Genomic DNA, 19173 nt, shown 5'->3' with positions numbered 1-19173 from the left:
GTCAGAAAATTAGGCTAAACTAGAGGCCTTCTACCTGTCCCAAACCCGACGGGACCCGACGACATGTGTCGGGTTCGGGTCGGGTCGGGCCCATCCACAGGGTACGACTTTCGGGCCCGGGTCGTGTCGGGCTGAGTCCAGGTCGGGTCGGGCCAGACACACACGGTAAGTGTTCTGCTGGTAAGTATTGAAATTAAAAAAGTTACCTGAGCTGGGAGTCCAGGACAAAACTGAGTCTGCGCACTGAGCAGGTGATGTCACTATGACGTCATCATGCATGTGCTGCGGCATCGTGGAGCTTCCCAGTCGGAAGGTAAGTAAAGGGATGGTTGGCTCAGGTTGGCTCGGGTTGGGTTCGGGTCGGCTTGGGCTCAGGGCAAAATCGGAGGGACTCGGGCCGGTGGGGCTTGGGTCCACTGTGGTTTGGTTAGGTTCAGGTTGGGTTCTTTTTTCCCGACCTGAGCAGGCCTCTAGGATAAACTGCCTGGGAATTATCAGAGGCTGGAAATTCTGCAGTGAGTAACTCCCCTCCTGACTCCCCAAAGCCTGACCATCACCTAAAAGGCACAAGTCAGGAGTCTAATGGAGTACTCTCCATTTTCCTGGATGGATGCAGCTTCAGCAACACTCAGGAAGCTCACCATCCAGGATAAAGGAACCTGCTTGATCGGTACCCCATCCGCCACCCTAAACATTCACTCCCTCCACCACTGATGCACAGTGGCAGCAGTGTGTACCATATACCAAGACGCATTGAAGCAACTCAATGTGGCTCCTTTGACAGCACCTTCAAAACCTATGACCTCTACCACCTAGAAGGACAAGGGCAGCAGACGTGTGGGAACACCACCATCTGCAAGTTCCCATCCAAGCCACACACCATCCTGACTTGGAAATCTATCGCCGTTCCTTCACTGTCGCTGGATCAAAATCCTGGAGCTTCCTCCCTGACAACACTGTGGGTGTACCCGCACCAGATGGACTGCAGCGGTTCAAGAAGGCAGCTCATCACCACCTTCTCAAGGGCAATTAGGGATGGGCAACAAATGCTGGGCTTACCAGCGATGCCCACAAACGAAATTGCCAACAATAAAGGGAGCAAGAAAAACCATCAACTTTCCTAGTTCCCATTTGCCAATGCAACAGCTTGCATTTATATAGCACCTTCAAATTAGTCAAACATCCCAAAGCACTTCACAGGAGTACAAATAAAAATTGATACTGAGCCAAAGAAGGAGATATTAGGACAGGTGACCAAATGTTTGGTTAAAGAGGTAGGTGTTAAGGAGTGTCATAAAGGTAAAGAGGCAAAGAGGTTCAGGGAGGAAATTCCAGAACTCAGGGCACAGTGAGTTAAAGGCATGGTCACCAATCGTAGGGCAAATGAAGTGGGGGTTGGGGGGGGGGGTGCAAAAGTCATTGAAATCTATAGCCAGGAATTTTCTCAGAGCTGCTTCCATTCTTCTGCTGTAACATCACCGGAAGTCCAATGGAACACCAAATTCCATGCATGAATGGGGGTTTTGCGGGCAAATTTATGGCATTGGATTGGAAGCAGCTCTGAGGAAATTCCTAATGGATACAAACTCTCTTGCATAATACTACAGAGTGATTGGAATAAAGATCATCACTCAAAGAAGTAGCCGAATAATAAATGCTTTATCACCAGTGGTGATTACTTCTAAATTGATTACAGCACTTAAAACGATACTGAATTGATAGGAATGTAAATTGGTATGGTGAGAAAGCAAGAAAAACGGACTGTGTAAAACCAGCTGACAAAAGTGGCCTAAAATTTCAGTGCAGGTGAGAAGAAGCCAGAAAGCTCATCCTGTGCTAAAATTTCCATGTTTCTAAATACAACTGTGGATTTGCCTTGCTGGCATCCCAAGTTTCCTTAAGTGCAATATAGGGGGTGAATTTCCTTGGATCTCCTCGCATTTTGTGACTTTGGCAGAAATTCCATTTCCAGTCATAAACAGATCTTCCTCTGAAGTTACGGTGTCAGAGTTGGAGAGCTTTGGGAAATTCATCCTCGTAGTCTTGATTTTAAATTACCATTATTTTTGAAAGAAATTAAAACATACATTTTCCATTTCCAATTGTTTCCTCACCAATAATTTTTGATGTCAATATACAGGCTGCGCCCTTTCCACAACCTTTGCATGCTACGTTTAAACAGTAATTATAGTAAAGCAGGATCTGAGTCACATGATCCATTTGGAAGGCCCTGCTTGTGCACAGATCACATCATTACATAACAAAATACTGATTCTAATATTATCTGAATTGCATATAAAGGTTGAAAGAATATAACAGCTATAAAATGTGTGCATAATACATGCAATAGTTTTGTATGATAAATATCAGCAATCCCAATACACTGGCAGGTTTAGCAACAGTTTTGAAACACATTCCAGATGGACTCACCCTCCAAGTCCTTTTTGCAAAGTTCTTTGTAATCTGAACACTGACAGAATGATAGATATCACGTTGTGTAGCAGTGTTCTCTGCAATCCTGTCGAGAGTCAAAGAGGAAGAGAAGCTCAACAGCTGGGTGAGTTGCGAGATCACAGCACAGAGAGTTACCAATATGAGCAAGAATCACCCAGTCTTTTTAATCAATATTTCTCTCACACATACGTTTTATGATTAAAGATTTTTTGGGCTGTGCTATTTGCAGAATTGGTGTCACCTTTTGCAACATCTGCTACTAATTTGGCTTGTGGGTGAAGGGTGGTATCAGTGTTTGCACAAATTGTCATTCACAAGCTCACTGCAAATACCTCTCCTTCCTTTAGTTTCTCAGTTCAACTTATTTCTATTTTGTGGAGTAACACTGTATTGTCTAGGTCAGGGTCAACAACCTTAGTCATAAGAAGAGCCATTTTTAAAAATGTAGTCAAAAGTACCCTTTCTTAAGAGCTGCAACGTTATTACTCAAATGCCAAAAATAATCTAAACAAGAAACACATTTCCACAATACAGGAACATAGGAAATAGGAGCAGGAGTAGGCCATTTGGCCCCTCGGCTGATCTTCGATCTCAACACCACAAACAAGTTAATTGAATGATACCTTCTCACAAATACAATGTTGATTAAAGTTTTAAAAAATTAAACAAGCCATTTAATTACCATCAAAATAAGCAAGGGGATGGAAGGTTATTGAGGGTAGGTGGAAATGTGGAGTAATCAGCTCAGCCATGAACTTATTGAATGGTGGAGTAGGCTTGAAGGGCCGAATGGCCTACTCCTGCTCCTAATTCGTATGTTCGTTGTTCATATGTTCAATCGATTAGGGTTGGGAGCCACACGAGTCCTTAATGAGCAGCGTGTGGCTCTGCAGCCGCAGGTTGCAAACCCCTGGTCTAGGTCATTGCTAAAACACCACAAACCTCATCAGGTGCAGTATTTACCACCCATACCTCAGGACCTCTGCAACAAGTTTCATCAAAAATAAAGTAAGTCGAACCAATCTGACTGCGTTATCAGGAGAAGGCACTAAGTGGAGATCATGAGGTGTCCTACCTTCGCTCTTTCTCATTCTCTGCACAGCACATCTTATTCCTAGTGATTTCACCCAACACCTCAATTCTCACTCCTCTGACTTGGTCACACTCCTGTCTTCCCTCAATGTCATAATTCATATACAGGCACAATGTTTCATAGATATGTTCGACTTAAATGCTAGATCACATCTATGAAATACAAATTTTTGTGCAGCTTCAGGAAATCCACACTAAGTGCAGTTGGTGCAAGCCATACATTTCTAATTAGGATCAATAAAGGAATCACTGCCCCCCATCACAGACCGAATTCTTAATATATCCTACATAAATACTCCGTATTACCATTTTTACATGAATGGGAAAGCCCATAATTCACGTAGTATGACAGTATTGCTCGGTGTGACCATTGCACAATGCTTGTGGAGAAGAAGTCCCGTCTTCACACTGAGGATACCCTCCATCGTGTTGTGTGGCACTGTGCTAAATGGGATAGATTCAGAACAGATCTAGCAACTCAACACTGGGCATCCATGAGACACTGTGGGCCATCAGCAGCAACAGAATTATATTCAACCACAATCTGTAACCTTACAGCCCGGCATATCCCTCACTCTACCATTACCATCAAGCCAGGGGATCAACCCGGGTTCAATGAGGTGTAGGTGAGCATGTCAGGAGCAGCACCAGGCATACCTAAAAATGAGGTACCAACCTGGTGAAGCTACAACACAGGACTACAGGCATGCTAAACAACAGAAGTAGCATAGTGATAGACAGAGCTAAGCAATCCCACAACCAAAGGATCAGACCAAAGCTCTGCAGTCCTGCCACATCCAATCATGAATGGCAGTGGACAATTAAACAAATAACCAGAGGAGGAGGCTCAAGAAACATCCCCATCCTCAATGATGGGGGAGCCCAGCAGTTCGGTGCAAAAGACAAGGCTGAAGCATTTGCAACCAATTTCAGCCAGAAGTGGTGAATGGATGATCCATCTCAGCCTCCTCCTGAGGTTCCCAGCATCACAGATGCCAGTCTTCAGCTAATTCTGTTCACTCCACATGATATCAAGAAATGACTGAAGGTTCTGGATACAGCAAAGGCTATGGGCCCTGACAACATCCTGCCTGTAGTACTGAAGACTTGTGCTCCAGAACTAGTTGCACCCCTAGCCAAGCTGTTCCAATACAGCTACAACACTGGCATCCACTCGACCATGTGGAAAATTGCCTGGGTATGTCCTGTTCACAAAAAGCAGCTAATTACCTCTCCAGCAGTCTACTCTCAATCAGCAGCAAAGTGATGGAAAGTGTCGTCGATAGTGCTATCAAGCAGCATTTAATCAGCAATAACCTGCTCACCGATGCTCATTTTGGGTTCCGCCAGGGCTTCTTGGCTCCAGACGTCAATACAGCCTTGGTCCAAACATGAGCAAAAGAGCTAAGTTCCAGAGGTGAGGTTAGACTGACTGCCCTTGACATCAAGTTAACATTTGACTGAGTATTGCATTAAGGAGCCCGAGCAAAATTGATGTCAATGGGCATCAGGGCGAAAACTCTCCACTGGTTGGAGTCATACCTAGCACAAAGAAAGATGGTTGTGATTGTTGCAGGCCAATCATCTCTGTCCTGAGCATCACTGCAGGAGTTCCTCAGGGTAGTATCCTAGGCCCAACCATCTTCAGCTGCTTCATAAATGATCTTCCCTCCAACATGAAGTCAGAAGTGAGGATGTTCATTGATGATTGCACTATGTTCAGCACCATTCACGACTCCTCAGATACTGAAGCAGTCCAGGCCCACATGCAACAAGACCTGAACAACATTCAGGCTTGGGCTGACAAGTGGCAAGTAACATTCGCACCACACAAGTGCCAGGCAATGACCATCTTTAACAAGAGAGAATCTAACCATCTTCCCTTTATATTCAATGGCATTACCATTGCTGAATCCCCCACCAGAAACTTAACTGGACCAGCCATTTAAATATTGTGGCTTCAAGAGCAGGTCAGAGGCCAGGAATTCAGCAGCGGGTAACTCATCTCCTGACTCCCCAAAGCCTGTCCACCATCTACATGGCACAAGTCAGGAGTGTGATGGAATACTCTCCAGTTGCCTGGATGAGTGCAGCTCCAACAAAACTCAAGAAGCTTGACATCATCCAGGACAAAGCAGCCCACTTGATCGACATCCCATCCACCACATTAAGCATTCACTCCCTCCACCAATGATGCACAGTAGCAGCAGTGTGTACCATCTACAAGATGCACTACAGCAACTTGCCAAGCCTCCTATGACAGCACTTTCCAACCCCCCAACCTCTACCACCTAGAAGGGCAAGGGCAGCAGATACTTGGGAACACCACCATCTGCAGGTTACTTTTCAAGTCACATACTATCCTGACTTGGAACTATATCACCATTCCCTCACTGTCGCTGGGTCAAAAACCAGAAACTCCCTCCCCAACAGCATTGTGGGTATACCTACACCAGAAATACTTCAGCAGTTCAAGAAGGTGGCTCACCACCACCTTCTCAAGGGCAATTTGGCATGGGTAACAAATGCTGCCAGCGACACTTACATCCCTTTCTAATAAATGAAGGCCTTTATTTATGCTCCACAATTACAATATGTGACATTAATTTTACTTTTTTCTCTTCCCTAACACAGTTCTTAGTCTCACTCTACTTTGGTGAAATTAGAACAGTTTGCACAGATTAAAGCCATCAACTAATAGTTTACCAGGGGTGTCGCAGAGCCTGCTCACAAGTGAAGCGCTTTGTTGGATCCTTCTCCAGCAAGTGCCTGATAAAAGCTTTCGCTGTTTAAGAAAACGAGGCAAGAGAAATAAAAAAACAACACAGTTTGTAAGAAGAGAGAATCATTTTGTACACTTTTCAGATTTTCCAGTGCAATGATAAAGGTTATTGACAGCGTCTTGCTGCATTTCAATGCAATCTGCTGATGTGTTGGGAAAGTCGCTCCAAGAAACAGCTCAATTCCAAAGAAAGACAGACCACTTTCTAACACATTAACACACTCCAGAAACCTTATCATAAGTGCTTTGACTTACATTACAACAGAAGTGACTGCCACAAGGTGTATGGAAACGAGCAGACCCTGGAAATTCCTATGTATCTTCCTCCAGAGGCCCCCAACAGATGCATCACTTTTTAAAAAAATAAAAGCGTGCACTGCAGTGTAGATCACATTGAGGTAATTCCAGACCAAAATGGTTAAATGGGTAAATAAATGTCCTGATTAAAATATAAGTTATTTTTTAGCAGGTGAAATTTTATTCACATTTATTCTGAGAGAACAGAAATTTCATACTTACTGTAAAAAAAAATCCAAATTTTCACTTCCTTTAATGAGATTTGAACCCCTTTAAATTTGTTTGGATGTTTTTCAGTATATTTCAGTTTATTGTTCTATCAGCAACTAGCAGTATTACTGGGTAATTCAGTGCAGTGACTTAGAAAGTGTGTAAAACACACCACACTGATCCATTGTAGGACAGCGATACATTCATTTTACTTACACTGTGCAAGTAATATTTAAAATAATCTCCCTCAGGAAAACCATACTAAAAAGGGCTTTCACTTTTCCAGTTATGTGGGGCTGGATTTTGCAGTCAGCGTGCTCACCCCTGACCTCAAAGAGTGCCACTCATAAAGACCGAGCAATCTCTGTGGGGTAGATTTTTTCTTTTATAATGGCAATTTAAATCTGGCGGCAAGTGAAAAGGATCTCCAGGCATCCAGCAGCAGTGATGTCAGCAAGCAGGGTAAGCTGCCAATCACACTAAAGTAGTCTCCCAGACAGGGAATCAGGAAGTTAAAAGTACTGATTATCCTTCACTTTTAATTTACAACTTCAGATAGCAAAATAAATGATTATGATTGGATTAAGATTGATGCTAAAATATCATAAACAATTTTTTTTTAAATTCTATTAAAAAATGTGGAATTCTTTTTATTATAAAGTACATATTTGACATTCCACAAACATAAAATTCCCTTTTCAGGGTTAGTGAGGGTATCTAGCAGTAATTATGAACTTTTAGGACACTGTTAAAAACCCCTAGTTACACCTCACTCAACAAGGTATAATTTTTTCAAGGGTTTTAACAGCGAGACTAACAGCGTAAAAGTGAAAGTTTTCATCAATTCACTGATTGCTTAGGGATTGCAGTCTGTGGGGATCTCAACAGCAGATCCTCTGGAGAAACATACAACCACTGACAGCAGCTTCTGGATTTCTGCATTATTATGTACATGTGCGGATTCCTGCAGTTGCTGTCAGTTTCAGTGGAGTAATGACAGTGAACGTTGACAGTTTCACTGTCATTACCACTGCAAAATCCCGGCCAATAAATCTTGATTCACCCATGTCTGTCCATTCTGCTCTCAGAGGGTGGGACCATTTCCGGTCCAGACCCTGCACTTGATGGCAATGCACCTGTCGGCACAAACTTCTGGGAGGCAGCCTCCTAATTGGCTGCCTGTGGGTTCATCATCCATTTAAGAATGATGGTCAGATTGCCAAGGCTGCTGGCCCAATTAGAGACCATACAGCCTTGGAGTATGGCAGCCCCATTGTCTGAAGTTGGCGCTGCCCATGCAAGATGGGGACTGCAAGGGCACTTCCATTTTGAGGCATCCTCTGAAGAGGTTTGAAGTTTTGAAAAAATAAACTCTGGCCACAGTTGCTTGGCCATCCCTATGGAGGGGAACACCCCCTGGCCCCTCCCACAAGATGGCCAGTGCCCACATGTGTGGCCTGCTGCTCAATGCCGATCTGGTGGGGGTGGCTATCTATAGGAGGCCTCGCAGGCCCTCCTCCCTCCCCCCCCCCCCCCCCCCCAACACTGGCCAGCTGCCGGCTAGCTGCCTCCAAGCACCTGCTAGGCTTTGACCTCAGTGGGGGGCCCATCTATTGCTGGGAAGATCCCGGCAGCAACCCCAATTGGCCCACAAATGAGCAGTTAATTATTCAAATTGGCTATTTACTGCTGCGGGGCAAGGAGCCATTGCCAGTGATGATGCACCTCTGACATGATTGCCCGGAGACGGGAATGTGTCGGACCTCTAACCTGATGTCCCGATATGTGAACTTCCTCCCAGTTCCACCTTCAAATCCATCTTGCGGGACTAGAAGATTCTGCCCAGAGTTTTTGTCATGTCCAAAAGTCATGATATACAATAAAGGTTACACTGCTTTTACACTCAAATATTTTCTCGAATGTAAGGTGGTTAAATTCCCAAATTATTTGGAAATCAGAAATACTTTTGGTGGGTCATTGCATTCTTCTGGTGCTTTGATCATATAGCATGTATGCAGTCTGAAGAATTTTGAACAGCACACACAGACTATTATAACCATTTTTATATTGTTTTATAGCAGCAGCTCTCAGAGTGTAAGTCTCATGCTTTTGAGGGCAACATTAAGATAAATTTACTGGTTATTTTGAGATTGGTGCCCAGTAGACCCGTTTTCTGCAGCATCTTCCCAACTGCAGGCAGCCAGCCTCCTGTGGCCCAGTAAACATGCTGCTTTGGAGGCAGGGATGTCCCATTGCAGGTGCTATCATGATGTCAGAACTTTGCACATGCCAACTGGCCCATCTGCCATGACCCTACTCGAATTAATGGGCCCCAGAGGGCAGCGTGTTAACAGGAAGACCAGCTGACTATCATAAGAACATAAGAAACTGGAGCAGGAGTAGGCCATGTGGCCCCTTGAGCCTACTCTGTCATTCAATAAGATCATGGCTGATTTTCTACCTCAACTCCACTTTCACTATATTCCTTGATTCCCTTCATGTCTAAAAATCTATCAATCTCAGTCTTGAACTTGTTCATTGACTGAGCATCCATAGCCCTCCAGCATATTGACTGGGAAATGTGGGTGAGTAGTGTAGTTCACTCTCCAAAGCACCAGGTGGCAGTAACAAAGCAGTTTAACAATACCAAGGTAAAACTCTCATAGGGACAGCTGAGTATAGTCAATGGAAGGTGTTAAGCACTGTAAAGGCCCCCAACATACAAATGTAATTTAATGAAATTATTTTTCAAATAAAGGTTTAAATCCTGAAACTATGGTACTGACAGAATAAACCTTAAGACACTGTGGATAATTTGCAAATCTGATCTTTACAGTCTCATTCAAAATAACCTTCACTGATGGGATAGGAGATCAGAGTCATTCAATGTATTAAGATACATACACCATTTACTTCTATTGTTCACACACCTTGCTCAGAAATATTATCCCAGAATGGAGAGTCAAACTCGTAGTCAGCCTTTAAAATTTGAGCAAACAGTTTAGATTCAGTCTCTTCATAGAAAGGAGGGTAACCACATAACCTGCGAAAATATAACAAAATTGTTAGTCTCAATCCTCAGGGCTGTTGCCTGTGCCAGAAGCATGGTCATGGTAGGCACATGATATATTGGGAAATGAGCTGTTTAATGGTTCAAAATCCAGATGAGTAATTAGAACCAAGTGGCATCTTGGTGAGGGGTGGGAGCCTTCCTTTCCTGAGGCCCCATGGCCCACAGAGGGGCACGCTGGTGGCGATGGATGCCCCGTGGCCCCACCACCACCGCTGGAGGGTTCACCCCTCCAATTGCAGGAGCCTGCCTGCTCGGCGTAGTACATCACCACCTTTTCTGCCGGCCCTTTGGGGGCACCTCAATACGGAGGCGCCCTCTTTTTCCGCTTGCAGCCTCAGCGGCAGCCTCCACTATCAGTGGCACTGCCGAGGTGGCAGGACTGCCGATCCTCTGATTGGGCCGGAAGCTCGGAGAGGCAGGCTACTGTCATTAATTGGATGGCGGTTCCAGCAGCGACCTCTTAATTGGCTACCACTGATAAAATTGTCGCCGCAGTCCTGCCTTTCACTGTTGTGGGCTCAGGACCCGCATTTGATCCCAATATTGGGACCCTTGGCATTCCTGTAAAATTCTGTGCATCATTTTAGGAATAGCTTTCAAATAAAATGTAGGTTATCCAGTGGCGACATAGTACCATTACCACCATTGTAAGAAAGATCATTGATATGTTGGTAACCAGATAAGAGGCTGGATTTTGAAATCTCACAGTAAATGTCTCAATTTATATTATATTCAGCACATAATTGTTGAGTAAATCATCTGTCCTGTATATCAAACAGGTTTGGTTTAGTTTAAGAAAGGTGTCAGACTTAAGAGAAAATTCAGAATGTAATGACTTGGCAATTAATACTCTTAGGCTGGAATTTTATGCCCCCCCCACCCCCCAACAAAGAGCGAGTTGGTGTGGGTAGGGGGGGGGGGCATAAAATGGAGTGGGAGGCTTGTGGGGGGGGGGGGACCCTTCCCGATGCTCCCGCCTCCACCGCAATTCCATGTGGGGCGGTGGCAGCAAAAACTGGCCCATCCGCCCCAGGCCAATCAAGGCCCAAGGCCCATAAGTGGCCAATTAACGGCCACTTAAGAGCCTCCGCCCACCACCATAGGGATTTTACCCATGGCTGGTCGGGCGGCCCAGGCCTGAGAAAAGCGGCCTGACAAAAGCAGGTGGCTTTCTGACAGCCTGGGGTAGGCGGGGGGTGGGGGGGTGCTGATAATGCACAGTGTTGTTTCCTAAGAGCATCAGGTCAAAATTCTTTACATATATTCAGATACTCACAGGATATATGCAATTACTCCAATGGACCAGCAGTCAACTGCTTTGTCATATGGTTTCTGGTGAAGAACTTCAGGGGCTTGGGGAGAGATAAAATGTGTTAGTTCCTTTGAAGACTAGACAGCAGTTGTTTTCTACTGAAACAAATAGAATGAATATATTTCTTATTAATGACTACAGTCTTTGTTATCTTTGTTATAGGTATGTTTGACCAATTGTTACTACAGAATTCATTAGTTAGCAATAAGAAACTTTGCTTTTCTCCAATGTACAAATTTTAAAGAGTCAGTGAGGACATTAGTACCTCATTTTAAAAAGCAGTTGCACAGAATTTTTAATTATCTTTAAGCTTTTTTAATTTGTTTCCATGTTACTGCTAATTTGAATGTGACATCTGAAAGGTGATAGATACACACTGGACTCAAGTTACACAGATATTACACAAAAAGTATGCAGATCTCTCATATCGTTGCTCATAATAAGTCTGAGGTTACAATGTTTTATAACGATAGGGCTGTTAAAGTATAACAGGGAAAGTGTTATAAGAGGTGACTGTGACACTTAAAGAAATAGTGTTCTACATGCAAAACTCTAACACATTAAGAAACAGACTTTTGTGCATTGCGAATCTTGATTATGCCACTTGGAGACCTATGAGCACTTACTGAATCTGAGTCTGAGGGATTCATTAGCACAAGCATTGCTATTATTTAAAAGGCCTGTGCTAATTCATCTACCCCGCCATCGGATTCTGTGACTCCTCAAGGTCTGTTCTCCCTAATCATGTTATTGATATTATTTAAGTAAAAGTATAAATAAAAATAAAACAAAATGATATTTCAGTGAATCATGGTTTTGTAAAGAGTGAATATTTATTGGATATCATGACGAGGGATGTTTGGAAATTGGAACATTTTTCAACCGGTATTAGCTTCAAATGCTGCATGGGTAGGTGTACTGCAGGTCAGATGCAGATTAAAATTCTCTCCATTTTACTCAAGTAATGTAATCTAACTGCCATCTGGGGAGCACCTCCCCCTGCACACATGTCTGAGTAGACTACTAATCTGTGCTGAATTATGAACAGTGGCAATTTACTAACAACTGGATTAAGACTAAACAAACTCATCTGCTTTGGATCTAAAACCACTTTTATATTGGTGAGTTAGATTCCAGGATGCCAGCTCTCACCATTTACACTGGTAAATCTTGCTTTCTTATCCCAGGAGCAGAATTATAGACCCAGCTTTGTGTGTTGTGTCACCTATTCCAAGCAATGTTCGATTGTGTTTGGATTTTTTCTCTCTAACATAGGTGGAATTGCACAAAAGGTAACAGAGAAATTTATCATGATGTTAGGCAGGTCTTATTTTGCTGTTGGTTTTATTTTAATACAAAGTTGACACTGGAAGGTAATGTGGATTTGCACAGCTTTGACTCACCAATGTGCTTTCTGTTGGATTATAATCGCTTTTTACCATTCACCACTTTTTCTCTCTATGTTGCTTGTTTGAACCCCTTACCACTACTCGTAGGTGCCTCATACATAATTGCTACAGTTGTCAATCAGCTCAGTTGCCAGCAGGTGACGCCGCTTTTTAAAAAATTCATTTACGAGGATGTGGGCGTCGCTGGCTAGGCCAGCATTTATTGCCCATCCCTAATTGCCCTTGAGAAAGTTGTGGTGATTTGCCTTCTTGAACCACTGCAGTCCATGTGGGGTAGGGACACCCACAGTGTTGTTTGGAAGGGAGTTCCAGGATTTTGACCCAGCAACAGTGAAGGAAAGGCAATATAGTTCCAAGTCAGGATGGCGTGTGGCTTAGAGGGGAACTTGCAGTTGATGGTGTTCCCATGCATCTGCTGCCTTTGTCCTTCTAAGTGGTAGAGGTTGTGGGTTTGGAAGGTACTGTCTAAGGAGCCTTGGTGCGTTCCTGCAGTGCATCTTGCAGATGGTACACACTGTTGCCTCTGTGTGTTGGTGGTGGAGTGAATGCTTGTGGATGGGGCGCCAATCAAGTGGGCTGCTTGGTCCTGGATGGTGTCGAGCTTCTTGAGTGTTGTTGGAGCTGCACCCATCCAGGAAAGTGGAGAGTATTCCATCACAGTCCTGACTTGTGCCTTGTAAATGGAGGATAGGCTTTGGGGAGTCAGGAGGTGAGTTACCCGCCACAGGATTCCTAGCCTCTGACCAGCTCTTGTAGCCACGGTATTTATAAGGCTACTCCAGTTTAGTTTCTGGTCAATGGTAACCCCTAGGATGTTGATAGTACAGGCTTCAGCGATGGTAATGCCGTTGAATGTCAAGGGGAGATGGTTAGATTCTCTCTTGTTGGAGATGGTCATTGCCTGGCACTTGTGTGGCGCAAATGTTACTTGTCACTTATCAGCCCAAGCCTGGATATTGTCCAGATCTTGCTGCATTTCTACATAGACTGCTTTAGTATCTGAGGATTTGCGAATGGTGTTGAACATTGTGCAATCATCAGCGAACATCCCCACTTCTGACCTTATGGTTGAAGGAAGGATATTGATGAAGCAGCTGAAGATGGTTGGGCCTAGGACACTACCCTGAAGAACTCTTGCAGTGATGTCCTGGAACTGCGATGATTGACCTCCAACAACCACAATCATCTAACTTTGCGCTCGGTAGGACTCCAACCAGCGGAGAGTTTTCCCCCGATTCCGATTGACTTCAGCTTTGCTAGGGCTCCTTGTTGACATACTCGGTCAAATGCTGCCTTGATGTTAAGGGCAGTCACTCTCACCTCACCTCTTGAGTTCAGGTCTATTGTCCATGTTTGAACCAAGGTCAGGAGCTGAGTGGCCCTGGCAGAACCCAAACTGAGCGTCACTGAGCAGGTTATTGCTGTGCATGTGCCACTTGATAGCACTGTCGAAAACACCTTCCATCACTTTACTGATGATTGAGAGCAGATTGATGGGGCGGTAATTGGCCAGGTTGGACTTGTCCTGCTTTTGTTTGGACATACCTGGGCAACTTTCCACATTGCTGGGTAGATGCCAGTGTTGTAGCTGTACTGGAACAGCTTGGCTAGGGGCACGGCAAGTTCTGGAGCACAGCTCTTCAGTATTATTTCTGGAAAATTGTCAGGGCCCATAGCCTTTGCAATATCCAGTGCCTTCAGTCGTTTCTTGCTATCACGCAGAGTGAATTGAATTGGCTGAGGTCTGGCATCTGTGATGCTGGGGACTTCAGGAGGAGGCCGAGATGGGTCATCCACTCGGTACTTCTGGATGAACATTGTTGCAAATTCTTCAGCCCTATCTTTTGCGCTGATGTGCTGGGCTCGCCCATCATTGAGGATGAGGATATTTGTAGAGTTACCTCCTCGAATTGGTTGTTTAATTGTCCACCATCATTCATGGCTGGGCGTGGCAAGACTGCAGATCTTAGATCTGATCTGTTGGTTATGGGATCGCTTAGCTCTGTCTATCACATGCTGCTTACACAGTTTGGCACGCAAGTAGTCCTGGGTTGTAGCTTCACCAGGTTGGCACCTCATTTTGAGGTATGCCTGGTGCTGCTCCTGGCATGCCCTCCTGCACTCTTCATTGAACCAAGGTTGATCTCCCATCTTGATGGTAATGGTAGAGTGGGGGCTATGCCAGGCCATGAGGTTACAGATTGTGTTTTGAGTACAATTCTGCTGCTGCTGATGGCCTTCGGTGCCTCATGGATGCCCAGTTTTGCATTGCTTGATCTGTTCAAAATCTATCCCATTTAGCATGGTGGTAGTGCCATATACACAATGGAGGGTATCCTCAATGTGAAGGCGGGACATCGTCTTCACAATGTGTGGTGGTCACTCCTGCCAATGCTGTCATGGACAGATGCATTTGCGGCAGGCAGATTGGTGAGGACAAGGTCAAGTATGTTTTTCCCTCACCACCTGCCGCATACCCAACTTAGCACCTATGTCCTTGGTCAGCTCAGTCAGTAGTGGTGCTACCAAGCCACTCTTGGTGATGGACATTGAAGTCCCCCACCCAGAGTACATTCTGCAACCTTGCCACCCTCAGTGCTTCCTCCAAGTGGTGTTCAACATGGAGCAGTACTGACTCATCAGCTGAGGGAGGGAAGAAGGTGGTAATCAACAGAAGGTTTCTTTGCCCATGTTTGTCCTGATGCCATGAGACTTCATAGGGTCCGGAGTTGATGTTGAGGACTCCCAGGGCAACTCCGTCCCTACTGTTTACCACTGTGCTGCCACCTCTGGTGGATCTGTCCTGCCGGTGAGACAGGACATACCCAGGGATGGTGATGGCGGCGCTTGGGACATTGTCTGTAAGGTATGATTCCGTGACTATGACAGGCTGTTGCTTGAACAGTCTGTGGGGCAGCTCTCCCAACTTTGGCACAAGCCCCCACCAGATGTTAGTAAGGAGGACTTTGCAGGGTTGGGTTTGCTGTTGTCATTGCCGGTGCCTAGGTCAATGCCAGGTGGTCCGTCCGGTTTCATCCTTTATTGACTTTGTAGCAGTTAGATACAACTGAGTGGCTTGCCAGGCCATTTCAGAGTCAACCATATTGTTGTGGGTGTGGAGTCACATGTAGGCCAGTCCAGGTAAGAACAGCAGATTTCCTTTCCTAAAGGATGTTAGTGAACCAGATGGGTTTTTACAACAATTGACAATGGTTTCATGGACATCAATAGACCAGATTTTTTATTAATTGAATTCAAATTCCACCTTCTGCTGTGGTGAAATTCGAATCCATGCCCCCAGAGCAATACCCTGGGTCTCTGGGTTACTAGTCCAGCGACAATACCACTATGCCACAGCCTCCCCGCAGGACCGTTTGCACCGGTTCAACTAATCAGAGAACGGGAGTTACACTACAGGCAATTTGAATGCATGGGAAAGAACCATAGCTCAGAAACAGTAGAGCCACATGTCAGTTGTAAGGCACTGTCAACTACCTCTGAATAAATACTGCCTGGGCCATACATTAGTATCATGTAAACATTTGCCTAAATAACAAGAACTATACTTCAAAAACAACTCATTGATTGTAAAGCACCTTGAAATGTCCTCAGGACTGATGAAACACTACATTAAAGCTAGTTTATTCTTCTTAAAGATGACCCAATTCTTGAGATAAAATTGGTAACAGAAGACTAAAGAGATCGTTTAAAGTTTCTAAATTTATTAAATGTTAATTGTGTATCAATTGTTTGATTATTTGCAGGGTGTTAACTGGGGTCTTACTTGAGCACTTATAAGCAGACACTTACTGAGACTGGTGAGGGTTTTGAGTGAGGAGCGACATGTTTGTAATCCTTTTACTCTGTACAATAAATGTGAAACTGAGTAAAGATTATCCTCCACAACAAGCTTTCTGGAATTTAACATGGTAGCAGAGGATGGTTGCCTAAAGCTGAAGGTTGGAAACTAGGATTTTATTTTTTTTACATAGAAATCTAAAATCTGATGAGCTATTGTGGAAAATATGGCAGAAAGCAAGTGTAAATTGCCAGGGTATGACTACCTTCTGATGTTTGCGGAATCTGAACCATATGATCAGTGCAGCTGGTTTCATAATATTTCTGATGGGTGAAAATGGGAAACGTCCTTTAACTTGGGAGGCTAAGTAAATAAAACGGGTTGTTAAAAGCACTTGAGCTGTGGAAACACTGGGTCTTGTGGAGGCAGTGGATATGTCAAATTTGTCAAACATTTAGGGTGAAATTCTGAACAAGGGATAAACTGAAGATAGGATATCCATTGAATATTATGTGGATAATTGTTCTTTGTGGGACAATGTACACTCTACAAAAAGTGTGAGTGAGAAAAGACTGGATTGAAACAAATGCTGGAGAAAAAGGAAATCTCCAAACTTAAATGGGTAGATGCAAGTCATCAGCTATCTGATTGTTTCACAAAAAGAAATGCCAGCGCAAAGAAATTGTTAGGGGTGCTACAGGAGGGACATCTCACAATGTAATACTTGGTACCCGATATGGAATTTATTTTGAAATATTGTGCTGAATTTTATCAGCGCGCTGTTCTCCGACATGGAAGTGCTGCCGCAGAGCCCCTGCAATATTACATGTGGGGGCTCATTTAAATGGAGAGGGCGGAGCAACAGCCCCAGATGACTTAGAGGGGGGTGCCACCACGTCCCCGGCAAAGGCATCTGGCACCACCCGTGTAGGCGCCGGTGCCATTTTTAAAGGGCTTCAAGTTTTTCAGGATATATTAACATATTTAGAGGTGCCGGTGTGAGTAACAAATTTAATTCTGTTTTAACATTGAATCCCCTCTTCCCCCTCCAACCCCCTACACTGTGTCCTAAACACATAAATTGACATATCCCCCCATAAATACACTTTGGGAAATTTGGAACTCCCAACCCCCAACCTGAAATTCGTTATCTTTGACCCTCAACCCCTTCCCACCATCCCCACAACAAGTTGGAACAGTTTTCCCTGCCCCCCAGCCCCCGCATCCTGATAATTTTATTCTTCCCCCCTCCCCACCAGTGTCTCGCCTCGGAACTCCAACGCACTGAGGCCTCGCCGCTGCTGCTAGTATCTGGCGAGGCTTTCTTGGCGTTGTGGGTCGAGGCAGGCCACTCCTGCTAGCATTTTATGGGCCTCCCCGTCACCACCCATGACATCAAGGGGCTAATAAAACTCAGCCCCTTGTTTGAGCATTATAAACGAAAGAGGGGAATCTGTTAATTGTTTATCAATTGTTTGATTATATGCAGGTGGAGGGTGTTAATTGGAGCTTTACTTGAGCACTTGAGAATGGCGGAGGGTTTGAGTGAGAAGGTACATGTTTGTAATCATTTTATGCAGTGGTTAGCACCGCAGCCTCACAGCTCCAGGGACCCAGGTTCAATTCTGGGTACTGCCTGTGTGGAGTTTGCAAGTTCTCCCTGTGTCTGCGTGGGTTTTCCCCGGGTGCTCCGGTTTCCTCCCACAGCCAAAGACTTGCAGGTGATAGGTTAATTGGCCATTGTAAATTGCCCCTAGTGTAGGTAGGTGATAGGGAATAAGGGATTACTGTAGGGTTAGTATAAATGGGTGGTTGTTGGTCGGCACAGACTCGGTGGGCCGAAGGGCCTGTTTCAGTGCTGTATCTCTAAATAAATAAATCTGAAACTGAGTAAAGATAGGCTTCAGGATTATCCTTGCATAACAAGCTTTCTGGAGTTTAACATTAAAGATTGGTGTGTGATGAATCTCAGAGTCAGCAATGAAATGTTCTTATGTTGTTAAGTATCAAAACAGCCTAAACACAGTCAGTAATGTTTTACTGTCCATTCATACATCGATTCAATTCATAAAACATCCAGACCTACCCACGTAGCCAGGTGTACCACATGCTGTGGACATCACACCCTTATCCAGCATCTTAGAAAGTCCAAAGTCACTGATCATAATCTTGGAGTTTTCGTCAGAGCTGTAGTATAGCAGGTTTTCAGGCTATGAGTGAAATTGTAACATTAGTATTTATTTAACCTTCTTGTTCGAAATACTTAGAGTATCTTCAATCCTCCCTGCTTTAGATCACTGGTGAGGCTACATTTGGAACATCGTAGTATTTGTTAGGCATTATTGGGTATTTTCAGAGGGACATTGATGCACTGGAGAAGGTTTAGAGAAGAAGAATAAGGAACATCCCATATCTTTAGATTTTATGAGGACAGGTTCGTAGAGCTATACTTGTTTTCACTGGAGAAAAACAAATTGAAAGGGGACATGAACCAGATTATTTTATCGATTTGTTTTCAATGCAACTTCTATGCCTGGCAAGGTAAGGGATGTTGAAGAATGCTGAAGAATAGAACACTTCCCATTTCAGGCACCCAGTATCAGTATCAAGCACTCTCTGGCCAGGTGTAGAGGAGTTACATGTACAATAAAATTCCCTCTTTTTTGCCCCATCAATGTCCCTCAGCAACTAATCTCAGAATAAATAACCCCTAACTTTCTGACATTTTTCCCATTGCCCACACTG

General features: G+C 44.3%; 1 protein-coding gene across 1 annotated transcript in view; it reads right to left on the bottom strand.

Annotated features, from left to right (window-relative positions):
• LOC137384103 (calcium/calmodulin-dependent protein kinase type 1D-like) overlaps window positions 1–19173 on the bottom strand; it is a 47470-nt gene that overhangs the window by 7447 nt on the left and 20850 nt on the right. Inside the window, exons 5-9 of the mRNA XM_068057710.1 lie at window positions 18515–18638; window positions 11185–11260; window positions 9766–9878; window positions 6253–6331; window positions 2431–2518 (exon numbers count right to left, since the gene is read on the bottom strand). Of these exons, the coding sequence (XP_067913811.1) occupies window positions 2431–2518; window positions 6253–6331; window positions 9766–9878; window positions 11185–11260; window positions 18515–18638 (480 nt within the window). The remainder of the gene's footprint in view (window positions 1–2430; window positions 2519–6252; window positions 6332–9765; window positions 9879–11184; window positions 11261–18514; window positions 18639–19173) is intronic.

Source organism: Heterodontus francisci, chromosome 25, assembly GCF_036365525.1.
Source record: "Heterodontus francisci isolate sHetFra1 chromosome 25, sHetFra1.hap1, whole genome shotgun sequence".
In the NCBI taxonomy this organism is placed as follows: domain Eukaryota; kingdom Metazoa; phylum Chordata; class Chondrichthyes; order Heterodontiformes; family Heterodontidae; genus Heterodontus; species Heterodontus francisci.
This window is presented reverse-complemented; position numbering and strand designations above follow the sequence as displayed.